The 17745-nt window shown below is 50.8% G+C and overlaps 1 protein-coding gene across 11 annotated transcripts in view; it reads right to left on the reverse strand.

The window, feature by feature from the left end:
• Window positions 1-17745, reverse strand: part of NCOR2 (nuclear receptor corepressor 2) — a 230434-nt gene that overhangs the window by 120071 nt on the left and 92618 nt on the right. For all 11 annotated transcript variants that reach the window (XM_048323240.1, XM_048323239.1, XM_048323236.1 and 8 more), the window contains one exon: window positions 16146-16326. In XM_048323240.1, the coding sequence (XP_048179197.1) occupies window positions 16146-16326 (181 nt within the window). The remainder of the gene's footprint in view (window positions 1-16145; window positions 16327-17745) is intronic.

Below are 17745 nucleotides of genomic sequence, written 5' to 3' on the forward strand. Positions count from 1 at the left end.
CTCCATCTGCACCTAACTCTCGCTGCAAAGCGCATTTTAACCTTGCTGATCCCTTGACTGCATCAGCTGCCTCTTCAGAATTCCACAGTGGAGCTTCCAAATCTCCACACCCCATCAGTGTGTCCCAAGTGAAGAGAGCCACTTGCCTGGGACAACCCTCGGGATCTCCAGCACAGCACACAGTGTTTGCCCTACATATCATCTTCGGTAAGCCTGGGTCTCTCTCTGTCTTTCTAATCCAGATCATTAGTGATGTTCCCCCAAGTCCAGGAGAGAGATTTAGGGATGCCAACATCATCTCTTCCTCAGTCTGTTCACTTTCTAATTATCAGCCAGCAGCAGCATTTCCTGCTGGAGCACCAGGAGGGATTAAGAGGTGTTATCTTCAACTCCTGCCCACTCACACATCTCGTGTCCTCATGGGCTGGAGAAGATTGCCAAAGCAGGCAGGATAGGCTGGGGCCACTCAATTTGTGCTCAAATTAATTCCCAAAAAACCTCATATGAACTTGTGAGATCAGAGGATCTCCTTGTGGGGATGCCTCCACCACCCAAGCCTCTCGCAGCAGCACTGAGCCAGTGAACATTCCAGCACTCCCCCAGCCACCACCCCTCCCACACCCCCATGCAGGTGGGGCTGTGCACCACAGGGCAGAGCCAGCAGCTCGTCCTGCCTGTCCAGGAGCCCAGGGATGAGCAGCATCACACTCTGAGCAGACACTGAGCCCCCAGGGCTTCCCACACTCCCCGGGACGGGAACAGAGCAGGAAAACCAACACCCCACTCCTCCATCCGTCAGGTTTCCAGGTAAAAACATGCATATAAAACTCCTAAGTGAGCCAAATGCAGACTAAAGGAATTTATTTTTTTAATTGGAAAACTGTCCAACACATTCTGAACTATCTTAAGCCCCAGCATGACACCACTGACAGAGGGAAAACGTTATGGAGCTGAAAACTAATGTCTCGTTTCCCCAGGGAGATGCACGAGTACAAAAAGTCAGGGAGCCCGAGCAGTGAAAAGTACATCGAGTTACTGCAATTCTTTTGTTCATGGCCATCTGCTGTGCTAACGGCTCTTTCTGCAGCCTGGCCTGTCAAACGAGGGTTTAATTCTTAAATACTGCTGGGCTCTCGATGGGCTGCCGAAGCACGAGGGAGACGCGTGTGCGCTCCAGGGAGCACCCGTGGTGCTGTTCAGCAGCCAGGAGCACATGGGTGTTCCCCTGCAAGGCCAGCCAGTGCTCCCTTGGGATGCCAGGTGTGGGACCAAGGCATCACCCACCTCCTTCCTCCGTCCCCACGCTCCATGGCATGTGCAGAACAGGGATCGCTTTCACTGGACGCAGCCCAGTACGTGCTCTCATGGGAATTCATGAAGCTGGAGACCAAGGAGCTGTCTGAAGACAAAGCCAGGTTTTCTTAAACTTAATTTCTTTTTTTAAAATAAATCTGACTTTACGAGAAGGCCCACGAAATTCCTTTCCTCCGTAATCCAGCTGAATTCCACGCAGACAGAGCAGAAAACATCCCAACAATTTCTAAGCTTGCACGAAAGTAGGTCAAAAAACTTCCCCAGTGTTTCAACAGCTTGAAGCAATTTAATTGCAAAACCAGTACCAAATGCTGACCCCTCTCTCCCCACACTCCCCCCATCCCCGGCAGATTTACGAGGGTGGTAAAACCTCGCCAGCCAGAGCCTCAGTTAAATGCAGTAACCAAAGCCTTGTATCTGGTCTTGCAAAACTTGCTTGTGCTCAAAAGAGCCTCTCCAGGGTGTTACAGTGAACAGACGCTGCTTCTGGATCTCAGGACTGCAGAATTCCACAGAAGCACCACGAACACGGCTTATGGACTCAGAGGCAGCCCAAAATAACGGGTCAAATCCGGAAAACCTTACTCAGGCAAACTCCCACAGCCGCCGAAGGCATTACCCCGACAAATGGATGCTGTGCCTTCCATTCCCTTCCTGCGTTTCCCCATTAGTGGATAATAATTGCACTGAATGCCAACGCTCCCCACTGACTTGGAGGAGTGATGAATCCTCACCTACCCATCTCCTCATTACAACGAGGAGCTAATTGCTCCACCTCTCATTAAGAATTCCCCAACACTGCCTATTCTGCATCCCTGGATTTTCAGCTGACCTTAAGTTTGTTCAAACAGTGACTGTCTGGACTGAAGTTTTCCATGCTGAATATCGGCTTCAGGCATTTCTAGTCTTTTTTCTTTTTCTTTTTTTTTTTTTCCTAAACAGTGAATTTCATCCAAAACAACTCTGTCACTTCCAAGAACAAGTTTACAAGAAAATATGCCTTTCTGCAACATTCAGAAAGATTCTGGGAACTTTTTCTTTGAGCATCTTCAGTACAGTTGATACATCTGGTAAGACTCTCTGCCAGCGATTTGCCTTTTGTTAACACTGAAAAAGTGTCCAAGTCAAAGAAAAAAAAATTAATAAAAATCTCATCTTGATGCTTGCCCTAAGGGAATGACTTGGAACTGAGCAGGCAAGTGGAATGGGGTCCTGGTTCTGGGAAGCTCCAGGAGAGGTATTGCACTCTGCCTGCAGTTCTGCAAAGGGAAGGAAAGGGCTGAGCTGGAAGGACCATACTGGCGTGTGTGGAGCATTCCAGGCAAGTGCCCTAAAAGAGCTGTGAATAAATGCATGGTCTGGGCAGGTAAAGCCTGAGACCACCCACCAGATGATAAGGATGGAGCAATGCAGCCAGTGACCTGCTCAGCACAGGACAGAGCCTGTGCCAGGCACTGAACAGAGGGGCAGGCACAGCAAGACAGGGTCCTGCTGCTTCCAGCAAACAAGGGGAGGACAAGGTAAGGTTGTCAGAGAAGCCCACAGAGCAGCAAGCTCTTCCACTCCTCCATCTGCAACTTTAATGCTCTTTCAGTAATTTGTTCACCCAGCAGCCACCAGTGCTGACACTGCACACGCAAGCACATGTTTGAAGTTTCTTAAAAAGGACCAAACTGTGAAAAACGCCTCCGAGTACATGAAATGCCAAAGCAGGGAGGGAGATTTTTAATTGCCCAGTTTGGCACTCAGCCAGGCAGCAGGGTCACCCCCGGCTGCAGAACCACATTTTAAGGTAATGGGGAGCTCATGGCAGAGCCTGGCTCCTCCTCGCTGGGGCTCAAACCTCCCTCGCATTCCCTGGGGCTCGCTGACTTCGGGCAGCTTTCACAGGAACCTCTAAATAATCACCAGGGCCTGTTTTTGCATTTCTGCATGTGCCTGCTGCTCAGGGAGTTTCTTTAGGGAGGCAGGGAGGGTCCCTGCCTGGGGAGTACAGGTACAATCCCCAAACCTCCTGCAGCAGCCTAGGAAACACCTTGTCACCTAACGCAACAAACCTCAGGGGAACGGAACACTCTCTGCATGCCTTTGAAAGCTTTAGCCTCTTTTTTTTTTTTTTTTTTTTTTTTTGGCTATACCACCCATCCTCTTTTAATTACCACATGCAGTAAAGCAAGTTCTGAGTTTTTCCAGCACGTCAACCAGGCAGGGACGAAGCATCAAGGTCCATGTTAATCCCAGAAGGCAAGTTCCCTCTGACAGAGGATGCTGGAATAGCCCCTGCCAAATCACAGCTGTCCCTCAAGCAGGTAGAAAGCCCTCCAGCCCTAGATGCCACGTGAAAAGCAAGCTCGACTTTTGTAAAAGAGGCTTCTGCAGAAAGAAGTCCCTTTTTACACCAGTGCAATACTCCAGTGAACAGCACAAATGCCACTGCCCTGGTGGGACAGTGCCTACATCCACACCCATCAGTCCTGCACAAGTGGGAGCCGGGCACAACATCCGCTTACATCTGCTCTCCACTGAGCATCCCGTCAAAAATATATAATTTCACGCCAACTGGAAGAGCTACATGAGCCAAAAAAGCAGGCGGGCAACCAGTCAGCGGGACTGGAGCCATTGCAGCGTCATGTGTTGGAAACACGGGGCCGGATCCTGAGCCAGGCTCAGCACCAGCACACCCAACACTGTCCTGGGGTGCTGGGACGTGAGAGCCCCAAGAAGGGCAGCACAGAGCTCCACAGCACGGACAGGGCAGCAAACCTCCTCCTCTGCTTCCAGACAGGGTGCTCCCAGGTGGGGCTTGCTCGGCTCCGGCTGTGCCCCAGGAAGCTCCAGCTCATTCACTGGGTGATGCCAGGTGCATCCTCCAGCACATGGACAAACACGGGGGAGGGAAAATCCACCACGGCAGCTTCTCCAAACCTCACTGATTTAAAAATAAAAAATTGAGGGGAAATGAAAAGACAAAAGCCCTTCTCAGCCTGGTGTTATCAAGCAGAGGAAATGAGACTTCTAAAGCTCCCATTCAGAGAGGAGTGGGGGAGAGAAATCCCACTCCAGACGCACTTGAACGAACAGCTTTTGAAATGGAAATGTTGCTCTTCAGAAACATTTAAATTTCCTCCTATTGCCAGGGAGGAGGCAGGAGGCCGAGGAGGAGCAGGGACTCCTCAGCCACACACATCCCAGCGGGATACACACAGGGCAGCACTCAGCAGCCCTGTGAAGCAGGGATTTGTCTGGGAGTTAATCAGGATGGCATACAACATCAATATTGGGAAGTTGGCTTGAAGGGGAATCAAATTTAGAGGGGAGGGAAGGGAATGATTGAAGACAGCTCTATTTAACCACTAATGCTGCAAGTGAGATACACTTAAAGGCAGTTCACACTCCCTCCCTCCCTCCCAGCCATCATCCAAAATTATTTTCCCCAAATCCTGGAAATTGAGCTGCCCACTGAGGCGGAGATTGACTGATGGAGAAAGGAAATGCAAGCAAGATCTAAAATGGTTTGAGCAGTGGCTGACGTGTGTTGTGGGACAACCCAGACCTTCTCTTGCATGCAAGAGCCATTGCACCAAGCCAAGGTTACCAACAACTCCCCTGGCACTCACAACACATCCAGCACAGGATGATGAGTCCCAGCACCACACCCCTGTTCAACCCCAGCGACTCCTGTTCCAACTGTGTCAGCTCACAAAACTGAGATTACTGCTCCTACAGGAACCCACTGAGCTCTGCTTGCCAGCTCCGTGTCACCACCTCCTCACTCCAATGCCTTCAGGGTCACCCAGTGTACAGGCTCCTCCTGGCTGTGCTCTCAGGTACGTAAAGCGGGACATCAAATACCTCTCGGCTGTAAAAACCATGAGGGACACAGCGGGGACAACACCTCCTGAGGAATCCAGCAGCACCTTGACATCCCCCAAGGCCGCACACAGCGCATCCACTGACTGTCCCAAACACCCCACGGGCAGCGGTGCCCCGGTGGCACCTGGGGACACGCACGGGTGGGGATGTGGGCCACAGCCTCAGCTGCTGGCAGCGGCTCCCATGGCGGTGCCTCGGCAGAGGCGGCACAGCACGGCCAGCAGCCCGGCAGGATCCGTGCTGACAGGAGCACGGGTGGTGCACAGCAGCCGTCAGCTGCACCATCCATCAGAGCCGGCCGCCGGCTGCGCTCAATGCTTTATTGTTCTAATAATTGTGCAGACACGTGGAAGGGGCTGCCTCGACATTCGCCGCTTGTTTGAGGAGCCATTTCCTTCTCTGCTCCGCCTGGTTTTCCATCAGGAAAAATGCATCCTGCGGCAGCAGGCGGGGGGCAGTGCCGGCCATGCCCAGCGCCATCCCCAGCTGGAGGGGCAGGAAGGTGCGAGCAAACAGCATCCCCCAGCACCAGGAAACACAGGCGGGTGCTGGTCCAGACCCCAGCTGGCAGCCAAGCCCTCCACCTCAACAAGCCCAGGAAAGCACGTAAAATAAACCTTTCATGAGAGTTTTGGGTTTACATGGAGAATTTTTTTGCCATAATAGCCCTCCCCCCACATGCAGCAGATAGAGATGGTCACAGGGTGCAGGGACCATCAGGGTGTCTCATACGTGTTACACCTTCAGCATCACCCAGCTCTGTGATCAGAGCAAGACTGACCATGAAAAAACCAAATACCAACCAAGAGCACGGGACAGAGCAGCTCCCGAAGGCTCAGAGCAGGAACACCATTTCTAACTGTGAATGGCTGTGGGAGTTGCTCAAACCACAAACCTCTGCCCAGCCTGTTCCTGCAAAAACCATGAAGCACCTCTGCTTCCCCAGACCAGGGCATTACAGAAAAACCTGAACGTCTCAGCTCCCATAGCACGAATAAGCCCACAGTGAATTTGTTATTATCTGTTAGCAAAGCAGCAGCTTCCCACCAAGGCTGGAATTTCCATCTTGGTTTGGCAGGCACAGGGCTGTGAAATGATTACTGTGTTTACTTTTCCTTTGCTAACTATAAAATCCCATTCCGCTGCCCTGCCAAGAATGACTGAAGCTAATAAAATTCAGGCATTTGGAAGAAAGCAATAATAAACCTCCCTTTTGGGGCCTTTATGATGAAATTTCCCCACTCCAATCAGCGATTATGCTGCATTCATGAACACTAGCGATGTCTCCAAGTGCACCCAGATTGACTCAAATCAATATTTAGCTTTGCTCGAGACTGGGAGTCTTTCTCCTTGTGGCAGCTGAAGGCAGAATCACTGAACAAGGCTAGAAGAAGCCTTTGAAAAAAAAGCTTACAAGAATAGGAGGCAGCATATATAAATATATATATGTATTGGTGTGTGTATTAAAAAATGTAGGCTTTTAAATTACTTAAAAACCTTTAAGAAGTATACACACATGAATTCATAAATTCACAAATCTCCCTCCAAATACATTAAAAGCAGCCTTTCATATAATGCACTGTATATATTTATACACACATACCTGCCTGTTCTTTAGTTTTTAGTGTTTGAAAGCCTGCAATGTTCCTGTGTTTACATCTGCCACTCTGCTGCCGAGGCAGAAATACATTAGCTGCTGGGGGCAATCTGTTCTACATCATACCTGAGCTGAGATAAAATAACACAGACCCGAAAATCAGCTTGAAATAAAAGCCTGTGCTCGGCTTGGTCACGTAACCACGTGGGACAGCTTGATCTGCACTGGGCAATGGTTTTTTCTTCAGCGGCCACCAGAACGACAGCATCCAAAGTGGAGATCAGAAGGCAGAAATGATCACTGCTGCTCCTCAGGGAACAGCACAGGAGGAGAGAAATCAGACCCTGCCAGGGCAGTGACCAGAGCAGATTGCTCAGAGTCAAGCCCAGGAAGCATTACAGTGCAGGCAGAGGAGGGGATACAGTGCCACGGCAGCAGGATGCCAGGGGCTCTGCAGCCCTGGGAGAGCCCCTCAGGATACAGCAGAGGACTGGGAAACACCACAGCCACCGCCCATCTCTTCTCCTGCTTGGCACTGCCAGAGGACAGCGTGCCGCTGCTTCGTCTCAGGAGAGGGCACTGCGTGCAGGATTAAGGCTGGATGAAGGTGAGCAGAACCTGGGCAGAACACTGGCACCTGCAGAAAATGCTCTGTCAGAGCACTGAGATGACCAAAGAGTAACTAGACAGAGGTCAAGACTGCAAGGAGGTGCTTCAGGTCATTTCATCCCACACTGCTTCCCTCCCACTAATTTCTACTTTTGTTCTACCAAACCTGGGGTAGGACAAGAGCACACTGCTCCCGCCCTGAGCCAGCTCTGCTGCTGGGTAAAAGCCCATTTCCAAGGGCAGAGGGAACAGACTCCACTGTGCTCTCGCTCCCTATCCTCCTGGATAAAGGTGCCAAGAATTAGAATTACATTTTTCGAGAGCAGCAGAACAAGCCAAGGGCCTGTCAGCTTGTCCTAAAACAACCCCTGTCCGCTTGCCGAGCGCGCAGCCAGCATTCCTGACACACACCAGCGTCCATCGCCCCCCGGCCCCCCCATGCAGCGCGAGGCTGCGGAGCCAAAAAAACCCTCTGAATGTGCTCTGCCTTAAACACAGCCAAAGAGTTTTTCTGTTTAAAAAGCAAGTTTAGGTCCAAAAAGAAAGGAGGTTTTCAGCGAGTGATTTTAACTAGGCCCTTTGGCACCCGACAGCTCCTCTCTTGTTATCGATGCTAAGGGTGTTGTTAAGAGATGAGGCTCCACGAAGTACGAACGTGAAGTCACAGAGCTTTAGCAAGGGCTGTTGCCATGTTCAATATGTTATTACAGCTCCATCACCACAGGCACAAAGAGCAGCAACTCGTCTCTGCCAAATCCATCTCTGAAATCACTCCCCCACTCCATCCCCTCCAGCAGAAGCAGGCAAACACCACTGACTGCTGTTGCATCTCCTCCACAGCTTCCACCCCACGCTGGGAAGGAAGGTATTAGCATGAAATACCCTCCTCCTCAAAACACAGCACCCAGAATCAATCTGATGGGTGTCACAACTCACTGGCTTTCGTTGTGTGAGTCAGGACTGTTGATGGGCTGCATTTCCCAACCATGGAAAAGTACAGTGCCAAAAATGTGCTCGGTGCTGTACGTCCATGGACAAGTCACCCAGGGTGCTCCCAGGAAGTGCCAGGAAGACCTTTGGGTAGGAGGGGCATGCAGGGATGCTGATCTCTCAGATGTACATGCTTGCAGATTGGTAACAACCTCCTGCTGCTTCGTCACCTGCACTATCTGGGCAGATCCTACATAACCCATTCCAGAGCGTGTCTGGATCCAGAGCAATGCTCCATGCCTGACAGCACCCACACCCCCTCCCAGAACACGAGGGGAAAATAAGAAAAACAGATCAGGCTGAGACTGCAAGGGGGGAAAAATAGCCAGGATGTCCCTCTTGGTACCAGGACTGAATTCTTTCATTTACATTTATTCCAGGAGAGGGGTTCTTTTTTAACACAAATGAACACAACTGGTTGAGCACAGGCAAAAGTGCTCAACACCCCACACCATCCTCGTGCTCTGGAGCAATGCTGGACACCAGCACCAGTTCCTGCCATACCAACACTATTTCCTAAGTCCACTTGAGTAGCACTCCTCTCTCCTGCATTTCCAGGACAAAACAGGCCACATTACAATTCTCGCTATCAGATAAAATAGATGCACACCACATACATGTACACTTCATAGATGGAGAAGAAAAGTCTCCACGGATCCACACAGCACACCCAGCTCAGCACGCTGCCTACTGCAAGCACAAAGAGCCAGCAATGTTTCTTCCAATTACAGGGGTGAGGCACACAAAGTCAAGGGACTTTCTTTGCCTCCAGCAGATCAGGTGAGATGCTGCACTACGCGAGCCTTGTAACATTGACCGAGTGGAACAGAAAAGTCCAATTATGTAAATGATGGAGCAGGTTCCCGAGAAGCAGTCAGCCTTATCACACCGTCCTTCGCCGCTGCTGTGGCTTGAAAGGCAATTTAAAAGGTTGTTTTGGATGTCGATCACCACAAACGAGCTGAAGAAGTGTGAAACAGCCTGTGCTTGAGGCACCGTCAGTTCTCCTGTTGGTTTTCCAGCTGCACTGAGCCTTGGCCCCGCTGCCCATGGCTGGGGGACCACTGCAGGCTGCAGCAGACAGGGTGGGGGAGAGCAGGGCTGCAGGCAGCTCAGGGAAAAGGTTCAAGGTTTTACATCCTGCCTCTAGAATGTTTCTGCAGCTCATGAGGGCTTTTCCTGCCATACCCAAGTCTCTCAGACTATAGTTCAGTTCTTTGGCCACAGCAACTTCAGCTGAGAAATGGAATACAACCAGTTGTCTTGCAGTCATGGTACTCTTTCCCTTCACCCCTCAGCCCAGGTCTGGATGGAGGAGCCAAACATCTCACAAGGACTACGCAACGCCCAAAAGCATCTGTTTCTCAAATGAAACCAGGTGAGCCCATGCATGGGACTGAGATTGCAGATACAGCACTCCTCGGGCTGTTCCCTTGGCTTCCTGTCCCACGCTGGTGCATGGCACGGGCTGCTGGCAACCCCTTGCAGCCACCCTGGCATGGTGGGCAATGGAATGGACCACCAGGCATGCCAGGAGAGCCACTCTGCTTGCACACCACAGGCCCACGCTCCCAAAGGCATGTGTTCACATGCAGCTGAGCAGGGGTTGACACGCTCACACTCATCCCATCCTCCTGTAATTTGGAAATTATCGTCGGAGCAGGGAGGAAAGCAGGGGGGGAAATCCAGCCAGAAGTGTTTGTGCTGTGGCAACATGAACAACGCAAATATTTCAGCTTTTAAATATGTTTGGAATGACAAAGAATGCCAACATGTCCCTCATCTTCCCAGAAATAGCTTTGAATCATTACTCCCCTAACGTAAATTCCCCACCCCACCGAATAATTTTTTGCAACCAGATTTTTATCAGGCACAAGTCGACAGTGTGAGCAAGCGCACAGCAGATGGGTGGGTGTCACACACGTCACAGGAGGATCCTCCTGACTCGACAACCCCATGCCACTCGCTCCTGATGGGTGCCCAGCTCCACTGGCTCAGCTTCACAGGGAGAGCCCAGCTGCAAGGAGAGTTAACAAGAACTGCTGTTCTCTGCAGGGGAAGGAGGACAAAAGCAGGAAAGACGTAGGTGTGTTTGTACCCACTAAAATTGTTTCATTTCACTGCTCAGATCTGAGGTTAGAGCTACTTCCACAGAAGTCCACTCCTCCAAGAAGTGGTGTGGAGGCCACACAGCATGTGCAGGCTTTGCACGGAGCACCCCACACTCGTCAGGACAGGAAGTTCTTTTCGTGGCTGTGTGTTTGAGGAATTTCATTTCCCACAGGGCTGGTCAAGCCTGGCACTGGCACAAGTCTCTGCATCTCACTTGGGTTTTGGATAACTGGGATGGAGCAACAGGGTGCTGGCAGCATTGGTGTATCCCCCGTCCATCAGCGCTACCACAGCTCCACAGGATCCCTCTGCCTGGGTGTTCTGCAGGGCTTGCTGGCAGCCAGCCCTTCCCTGCCAGATGTGGGCACGGCCACAGCTGGCCCAGGAAGCATCTCCCTCTCTCACGGCAGAGATGCACGGCTGGGGAAACTGGGACTTGTGCTGTCACTCGGTCCCCGCTTGCAGACATTCCCCAAAAGCCCAAGAAACAAGCCCAGAGCTCTTTTGCTCAAGTGAAAAACAACCTCCAGTGGGGAAGGGAGAGCCCAGTGTGATCCCCACTGCAGACTCAGAGGCTATGGGAGGACACGCACCCAGGGACGGCCGACGCTCGCAGCTTGTTCCATTCTCCAGCCCCTCTGCGCTATTGTTCCACAGCAATAAATCACGGGGAGGCACTGGAATTCTGGGCTGTTTTCTACAAGAGGGAGCCTGGGGTGCCGGAACCGAGATGCTGTCTTGCTGTGCCTGCTAATTCCCTCGGCGAGCGCCGTGCTGAGCCCTCCACTCCCACGCATCCCGTCGGAGCACCACGGCTCTCCCAGTTCAAAGCACTGCTTCGTGTCCACCCGCTCCGCTCCCTTCCCCCAGCCCTGGATTACTCAATTAGAGATTATGCTTTTGCCAGTTACCTCCAAGCCAACTGGGGCCTCTGCCAAGGTCAACACAAGTTCCAGCCAGTTTCATTAATAACTGCGAGACCAACCCACTGGAAACTCTGAGAGGTTAATCCCAGCAACAGATCAATGTTCCCGTAACAAAGCCATGGAGCAGAAACGCAACTGCTGATTTACCAGCCAGCCCAGCTATCTGTGCTGGGAGCTGTGGCACTGCTCCTCCACCCTGTACCAGGGCAAACCCTGCTGCAAGAGACCTGAGCCTCCCACTCCCCTCCCCTGGTGCATTCGGCAAGGGATGGAGCAGGGACCAGCACTGCCAAGGCACTGGCCAGTGAAGCGAGGAGGAAGCAAAGCTCCCAAAAGGCCTTTCTGCTGTCCTCGGTGCCCCGCCAGCCTGCAGCCAGGGCAGGAGTTAGCAGGCTAGCCAAGAGCCTTTTCTATCCCATAGCCTGTCTTCCAGGAGTTCACTGTAAATTGGGCTCTGGAACGGGCAGCCAGTGTGAAATTTGGCATGTATGCTGCTGGCTTCAATGCATCATTAAAAAGGCATTTCAAATGTGTTAATTCCTCCTTTTTCAATTAATTGCTTTTAAAGCTACATTGATATGCATCAAAGCAAAGTACCTTTTGCCCTAATTTCTGTTTTGCCATACCTATTTCCTGATCTTGGTGCTGTCTTTTCCAAGACTCCCCCCCCCCCCCCCACTTTTCTGATTCCATTTTTCAGTCTGTGACACAACAAAAACACTCATGCAGAAAGGGAAGAAATTAAAACCTTTGCACAATATAAAACAGAGTCCAAGTCCTAACAACACATGGCTTCTTAACTGCCTTTTTCCATCCACAGTTGTTAATTATTTTACAAAAGAGGGAAGTGGCATTGTCCCTTGTACAGATGGGGAAATCTGAGATAGAGAAAGGGGAAGAGACTTACCGGGTGACCAGCAGCCTGCCAGGGCAGATGGCAGCAAGGTTCAGGTTTCCTAAGCCTCCACCCAGCCCCATTCCCGTGGGATTACATGGCTCCCTGTAAGTGAATTCCTGTTGGAGCCAACAGGCCACTCAGAAGTGCAGCCAGCCAGCTCTTGCCAGGGGACTAAGTGCAGCTCAGAACTGACTCACATCCTATAGGAAGGAGCAGCAAACCACATAGGCGGTGGAAGAGCAGTCTTAAAAATGGGGAGAAGAACAAGTGAAAGCATAATGGGAATAAGAAGAGATGGAAGGGGAGAGGCAGGATGAAGCTCCAGCTCTGGAGAGGGGAGAGCAGGCTGACTGACCAGACGTGCCATGCTTGCCGTCCCTGTGGGGCAGGATCATGGACAGCACCAGCTGTGCACGTGTGTGCAGGGACAGGGATCGTGCACAGCATCACTGGCCTGCTCTGGGGCTGTCTGCTTTACTCCTGGCTGCTGTTACATGATGGAGGTCCGTGACTTTACTGGAAAGAAAGCAGAAGCCACCGAGGGTCCTGGGAACCAGCTCCTGCATCTCTGCCAAGAACACACCTGGCAAAGCCACATCACAGCAGCTTTTCCAGTGAATCCCACACCCAGGCACCCTGCTTAAGTTGTTCTGCTTATTGTAAGCCAGATAAAGGGAGCAACTTCCCAGGGGAAAAGCATCAACCCCAGCTGGCACAGAGGGCACAGGGAGGTTTCATTTCTCTCCAGCAGACTGAGCTCACCAGAGCCCTCCAGGCCACATCCAGCAGCAGGAGCCCAGGACCACAGCACTGCAGCAACATGACAACACACAACAGCAGGGAAAAAGATGATGAAGTGGGGTAAAGCAGGCCAGAAAACAATCTTCTGCCTCTGGCTTGAAAAGAAACACCAGTGTTTGAGGATATGAGCAATGTGAGGTTCACAAGGAAAGGTATTATCTTTTTCTTGTCCAAGTGAGATTTAGCTGAAAGCTGCTGCTTTTGAAAGGCATGCTGCCCAAAAGTGTTTCTGCTTTCTCCAGTGAGAATGCGCTGATCCAAGAGCTTCTCCTTACAAAGTAAGTCTTGCTTGGAGTGAGGCTGCAGTGATACTGCAGGGTTTAAGGGGCCCAGCTCTCCTCCTGTTTGGGAGAGGTAGATGAGGAACAAAAGACATGAGAAATCCACTTCTCTTCAGGGGGGAAAAAAACTCTGAAGCCTGTTACCAGCAGTTGCACCATCAATTGCTCCATCTGCGTTCAGAGCATAAATTATGGCTCAAAACAAAGGCCTTGGAAAGGTGCAGGAACGGCACTGACTTCTCTCCCCTGGGCTGAAGGTTGGTAAATCCTGTTATCAATGGTTATCAGGGATGTGCTAAACTCATATCCCATCACAGACCTGATTCTGCATCTCAGCTCAACGGCTGCTCTGAAACCAGGAGAGACCAAGACATATCCACTGCCCAAGAGCAACATCCATTACAGTCACATCCCCTGGGACAGTCAGGCTGGCGCCCAGAGCGTGTAACCAAACCCCTGCCCTTTTTATTGAGGGCTTTGTGGAGCTCTTACTGTGCAAAAATGAGCTCAGTCTGCAAAATCACCATGAAAACCAGTCCTAGCAGTATTACCCCAGTGAGTAAATCGAGCTCCTCCCCACACAGTGACTGCAACAACGAGGAATGGGGTAACGGGTAAGGGAACAACTCCTGGGATACTCTGTCTAAACAACCAGCAGTGTGTTTAGCAATCCTGGGCTCACGTGGTGCATCTCACCCAAAGAGCTCACCCGGCTGGCACAGCTGCCCTAGATAAAGTATTGAGCGACTCCGTCAGACACTGAGTCAGCAGCACAGACAGAACAGCAAACACCTCTCTGCAGCTCTGGTCACTGGGACACATGTCCTGCCCCCATGCCTGTGCCACTGCTCCAGGACACAGAGCCTCTCAGGAAGGTCTTTATCACCTGTCCTAGGTGGCGAGTTCAGAGCCCAGTGCTGAATTCCACCGTGGCTGGCTTAGCGTGGGTGCAACAAAGGGTCTGTGTCCACAGCCCAGATCTGCCAGCGCCCAGAGCTGTGCCCAAAGGGCAGACTCAGCTCTTTGCATTTCCCCTGGACCCACACCCACAGGAGCTCCTCCAACAAGCTGAGGCTCAGAGCAATGCACATGCTGGCTTCAGGAGCTTTTCCACGACCTTAATGTGCACCAGCAGTTTATAGACTAGTCTGAGGACAACTACTCAGTGCCAAAACACTGCTATTAGCCCAATTTCCCAAGCTGCAGAGGCAGATATACCCTGTGTCCCAGACTTGCCTTCTGCTCCCAGCCACTTGAACAGCACTGAGATCATCCAGTCTTGCAGTGAGCTCCATCAAACCCATTCTGGAAGCTCCTGATAGCTTAGAGTGACTAATCCCAGCTCCACTCAGGCTCTCACCAGCCAGGGACACCACATTTTCTTCTTCCCTCCAGACACTAAAACTACAAATAGCTCCACTAAAAGCATAATCTTGTCTTGCTGAATTGTATCTCGGCTCTCTCTCTCTTTCATTAACAAATGTTTTAAGTCTCATAAAACGCATGTAATTCTTGGAGATGTGTCACAGCCCGAGAAGCAAATGCAGCCCCTAAACTGATGAACTAATTCCTCAAGAGCAGCTCTGCCTATTAGAAACAAATAGTTGAGACAATCCATTTTTTCTGGTGAGAGGTCGAACTGGTGGGAATAATGTGAAGACAGAAAAGCCATCCTGGTTTCCTCACATCTTTGGAGCGGTCTATTTTCTGTTTTGTGGACAACAGTGCATTTTCCCCATCAGCCACCCAACCAACATCCCCTGTGGACATTCTATGCTTCAGAGCCTTCAGGCCTCCCTTGACATCTGAGCTACTCCAGAGTTAAATACCCTTCTCATTAAAGACAGGTCTGAGGGATCTCAGCTAAAGCCCTCCAGTACTGTACAGATATGAGATGTCTGAATATACCTAGGAAGAGCTTTCTGGTCCATGTGTTATTTCAATCAGCTCCCACAGGGACACAGCAAACCATCCCCATCACCCTGGGGACAGAAGTGACTTCCCTTTCATTTCACTGAGGGCTTGGGCAATTCCCAAGCCCAGCCTGCAGCTGCACCAACCCTCAGCACTGGCATGGGAGTCAGCTGCCCCCACTGCATTTATCCAGCAAGACTTTTCCTACCAACCAGGAGCATGTTCAAACTCACAGTAAAATCAAACACAATTTACCCCAAGAGAACACGAAAGTAAATCCAAACAGGCACACACACAAGGGTTTTCTCTTTGCAACATTTATTCCATGTGCAGAGGGGACAATTGTAAGTAAACGATTTGCTTTGTTAAATAAGACTGGGACAAGGGAGGCTTTCCTGGGGAAGATTATATTAAAGAACCACCAGAAACTGATTCCAGCCCTTCAAACACCAATATTAAATAAAGAGATGTGATAAATGAGAAGTGTCAAATAAAAATCAAATCAAGGCAGAGTACCCAGAAAAGCCAGACATGACCATCCTTAATTCAGCCTACAGGAGCTTCCAAATTGTTCTGGTGCATCTAATAGCCCAGTAAAAAAAGCCCACGACTGTTAACAGTTATGGGAAAAGCTGATATGCTTCTGTTCCCCTGAAGTGGTCACCCCACCTCGGGGAAAACCATCCAGTACCACCAAGCACTGCTTGACGCATTGGGAACCACGATCCCTGCTGAATCCAGCAGCGGCTCAGAACCTCAAAGGCAGCTCTACACAAGCCCAAAATGCAGACCCCGCACCCAGCTGGCAGCACAGGCCATCAGCCCCTTACCTTTGAGAGATCCTCGGTGCCTCCCTGCTGGCTCTGGTTCAGGAGAGGCGAGTGCCGCATCAGCGGGTCCTGCAGCAGGTCCAGGCGCGGCCTCTTGGTTTCAATGAACTCCAAGTCCGATGGCTTGGTCAGGTCAGAGAGATAGGAATGCCCCTCGGTTCTCAGGTGCAGCTCCTGAGATCTGGGGACAAAGGGAAAGGAGCCTTTAGGAAAGAAACTACCTCCGCTCTCCCCTGCTCCACAATTGCAAACCACTCGAGGAGGACAGGGCTCAACATCTGCTCATTTTCCAGAAGGATCCATGGAGGAAGGCCAGGTGGTCCTGCACTCAAACATCTCAGGTCTCTGCAGACCCAAATGCACAGCCCCATAGCTCAGCTGCTGGGCATGGTGCATGTCCTGGAGCAGGACCAAGGGGCCACCCTGCTGTGCCCCTCCTCAGCACCGCTGCCGTGTCACCTGGAAAGCCCCGCTGTCATCTCCTGTCCCACCAGTGCAGTGGGCGGCTGTCCCTACACTGGAACAAACTGAATAAGGCTGCAGGTCTGAGCCTTCCCCATCATGACACACAGGTTGGGCTGGTCAGAAAGAGGCAAAGCTTGGAAAATCCTCAAATCTGCCCCATAAATCCTCCTGTGCCTCCAAGACCGGGCAGAACACGCCCTTCCGTCACGTCTGTCTTATTTAGTCAAAGGTAGCTGCCCCAGTGTTTATATTTAGTGTCTTCTATAGGAATACCGAAGATTATATGTTGGGGAAAAAATGCCTACTCCTCCATGGCTAGACAGTAGGGATTTATTTTTCCAGGATCAGGGAGGAAAGAAACCAGCCACATGTAGTTGCATGTCTCTGACACAGACCTGGCAGGCTGTAAAGGCACATTATCCAGTGATAGCAACTGCACCAACGAGTCACATCGAGCTCAAACATCTTTTACCTGTTAAATATGATGCAGTTGGTAGTACCCAGAGAGTGGGCTTGGTTTTGCTTTTTTAAAACAAATGTTGAACTTTTTTTTTTTGTAGCTCTGTTTTCCTTAGCAGGATTCTCTTGTGGGAATTGTAAAGGGATCCTACAAAAATACATTAAACCTATTACTATGCCCTAGAATCAGCTTTGCTGCAGCAGCTCCAAGGGTGTGTTTTTAACACTTCATGCAGAAGTGCGTCTTAAAAAAAAATAAAAATAAAATGAAGCACGGAAGATTCAAAGCTTGTGAAAAAACACGGTTTTTTTTCTTTTCCCCTTAAACAAGACCTGCAATTCTCCTGAGCTGGTGGTAAAGTGTCCTCCCCAGTTACCAAAAACTAACAAACTTAACACACCCTTTGGAGCTGCTTGAAGGGGAGGGAGAAAGGGGATATATTTTGTCAAGAGCAAACATAGAAGACAGGGGGTCTTATGCATCATTTGCCCCACAACCACAAACTGCAACTGCTGACATTAAACATCTCAGAAGAGATGGCAAAAAGGGAAGGATCCAGAGTGCCCTGAAGCCGGTAGCTATAACCAGGGAGAGGATCTTGTAGAAACCCACCCTCTCAGGGGCACCACCCTGAGCACTGCCCTATGCCCTCCCCTGCAGCAGTGTGGCCAACTT

The sequence above is a fragment of the Corvus hawaiiensis genome, chromosome 18 (assembly GCF_020740725.1).
Source record: "Corvus hawaiiensis isolate bCorHaw1 chromosome 18, bCorHaw1.pri.cur, whole genome shotgun sequence".
Taxonomy (NCBI): Eukaryota; Metazoa; Chordata; class Aves; order Passeriformes; family Corvidae; genus Corvus; species Corvus hawaiiensis.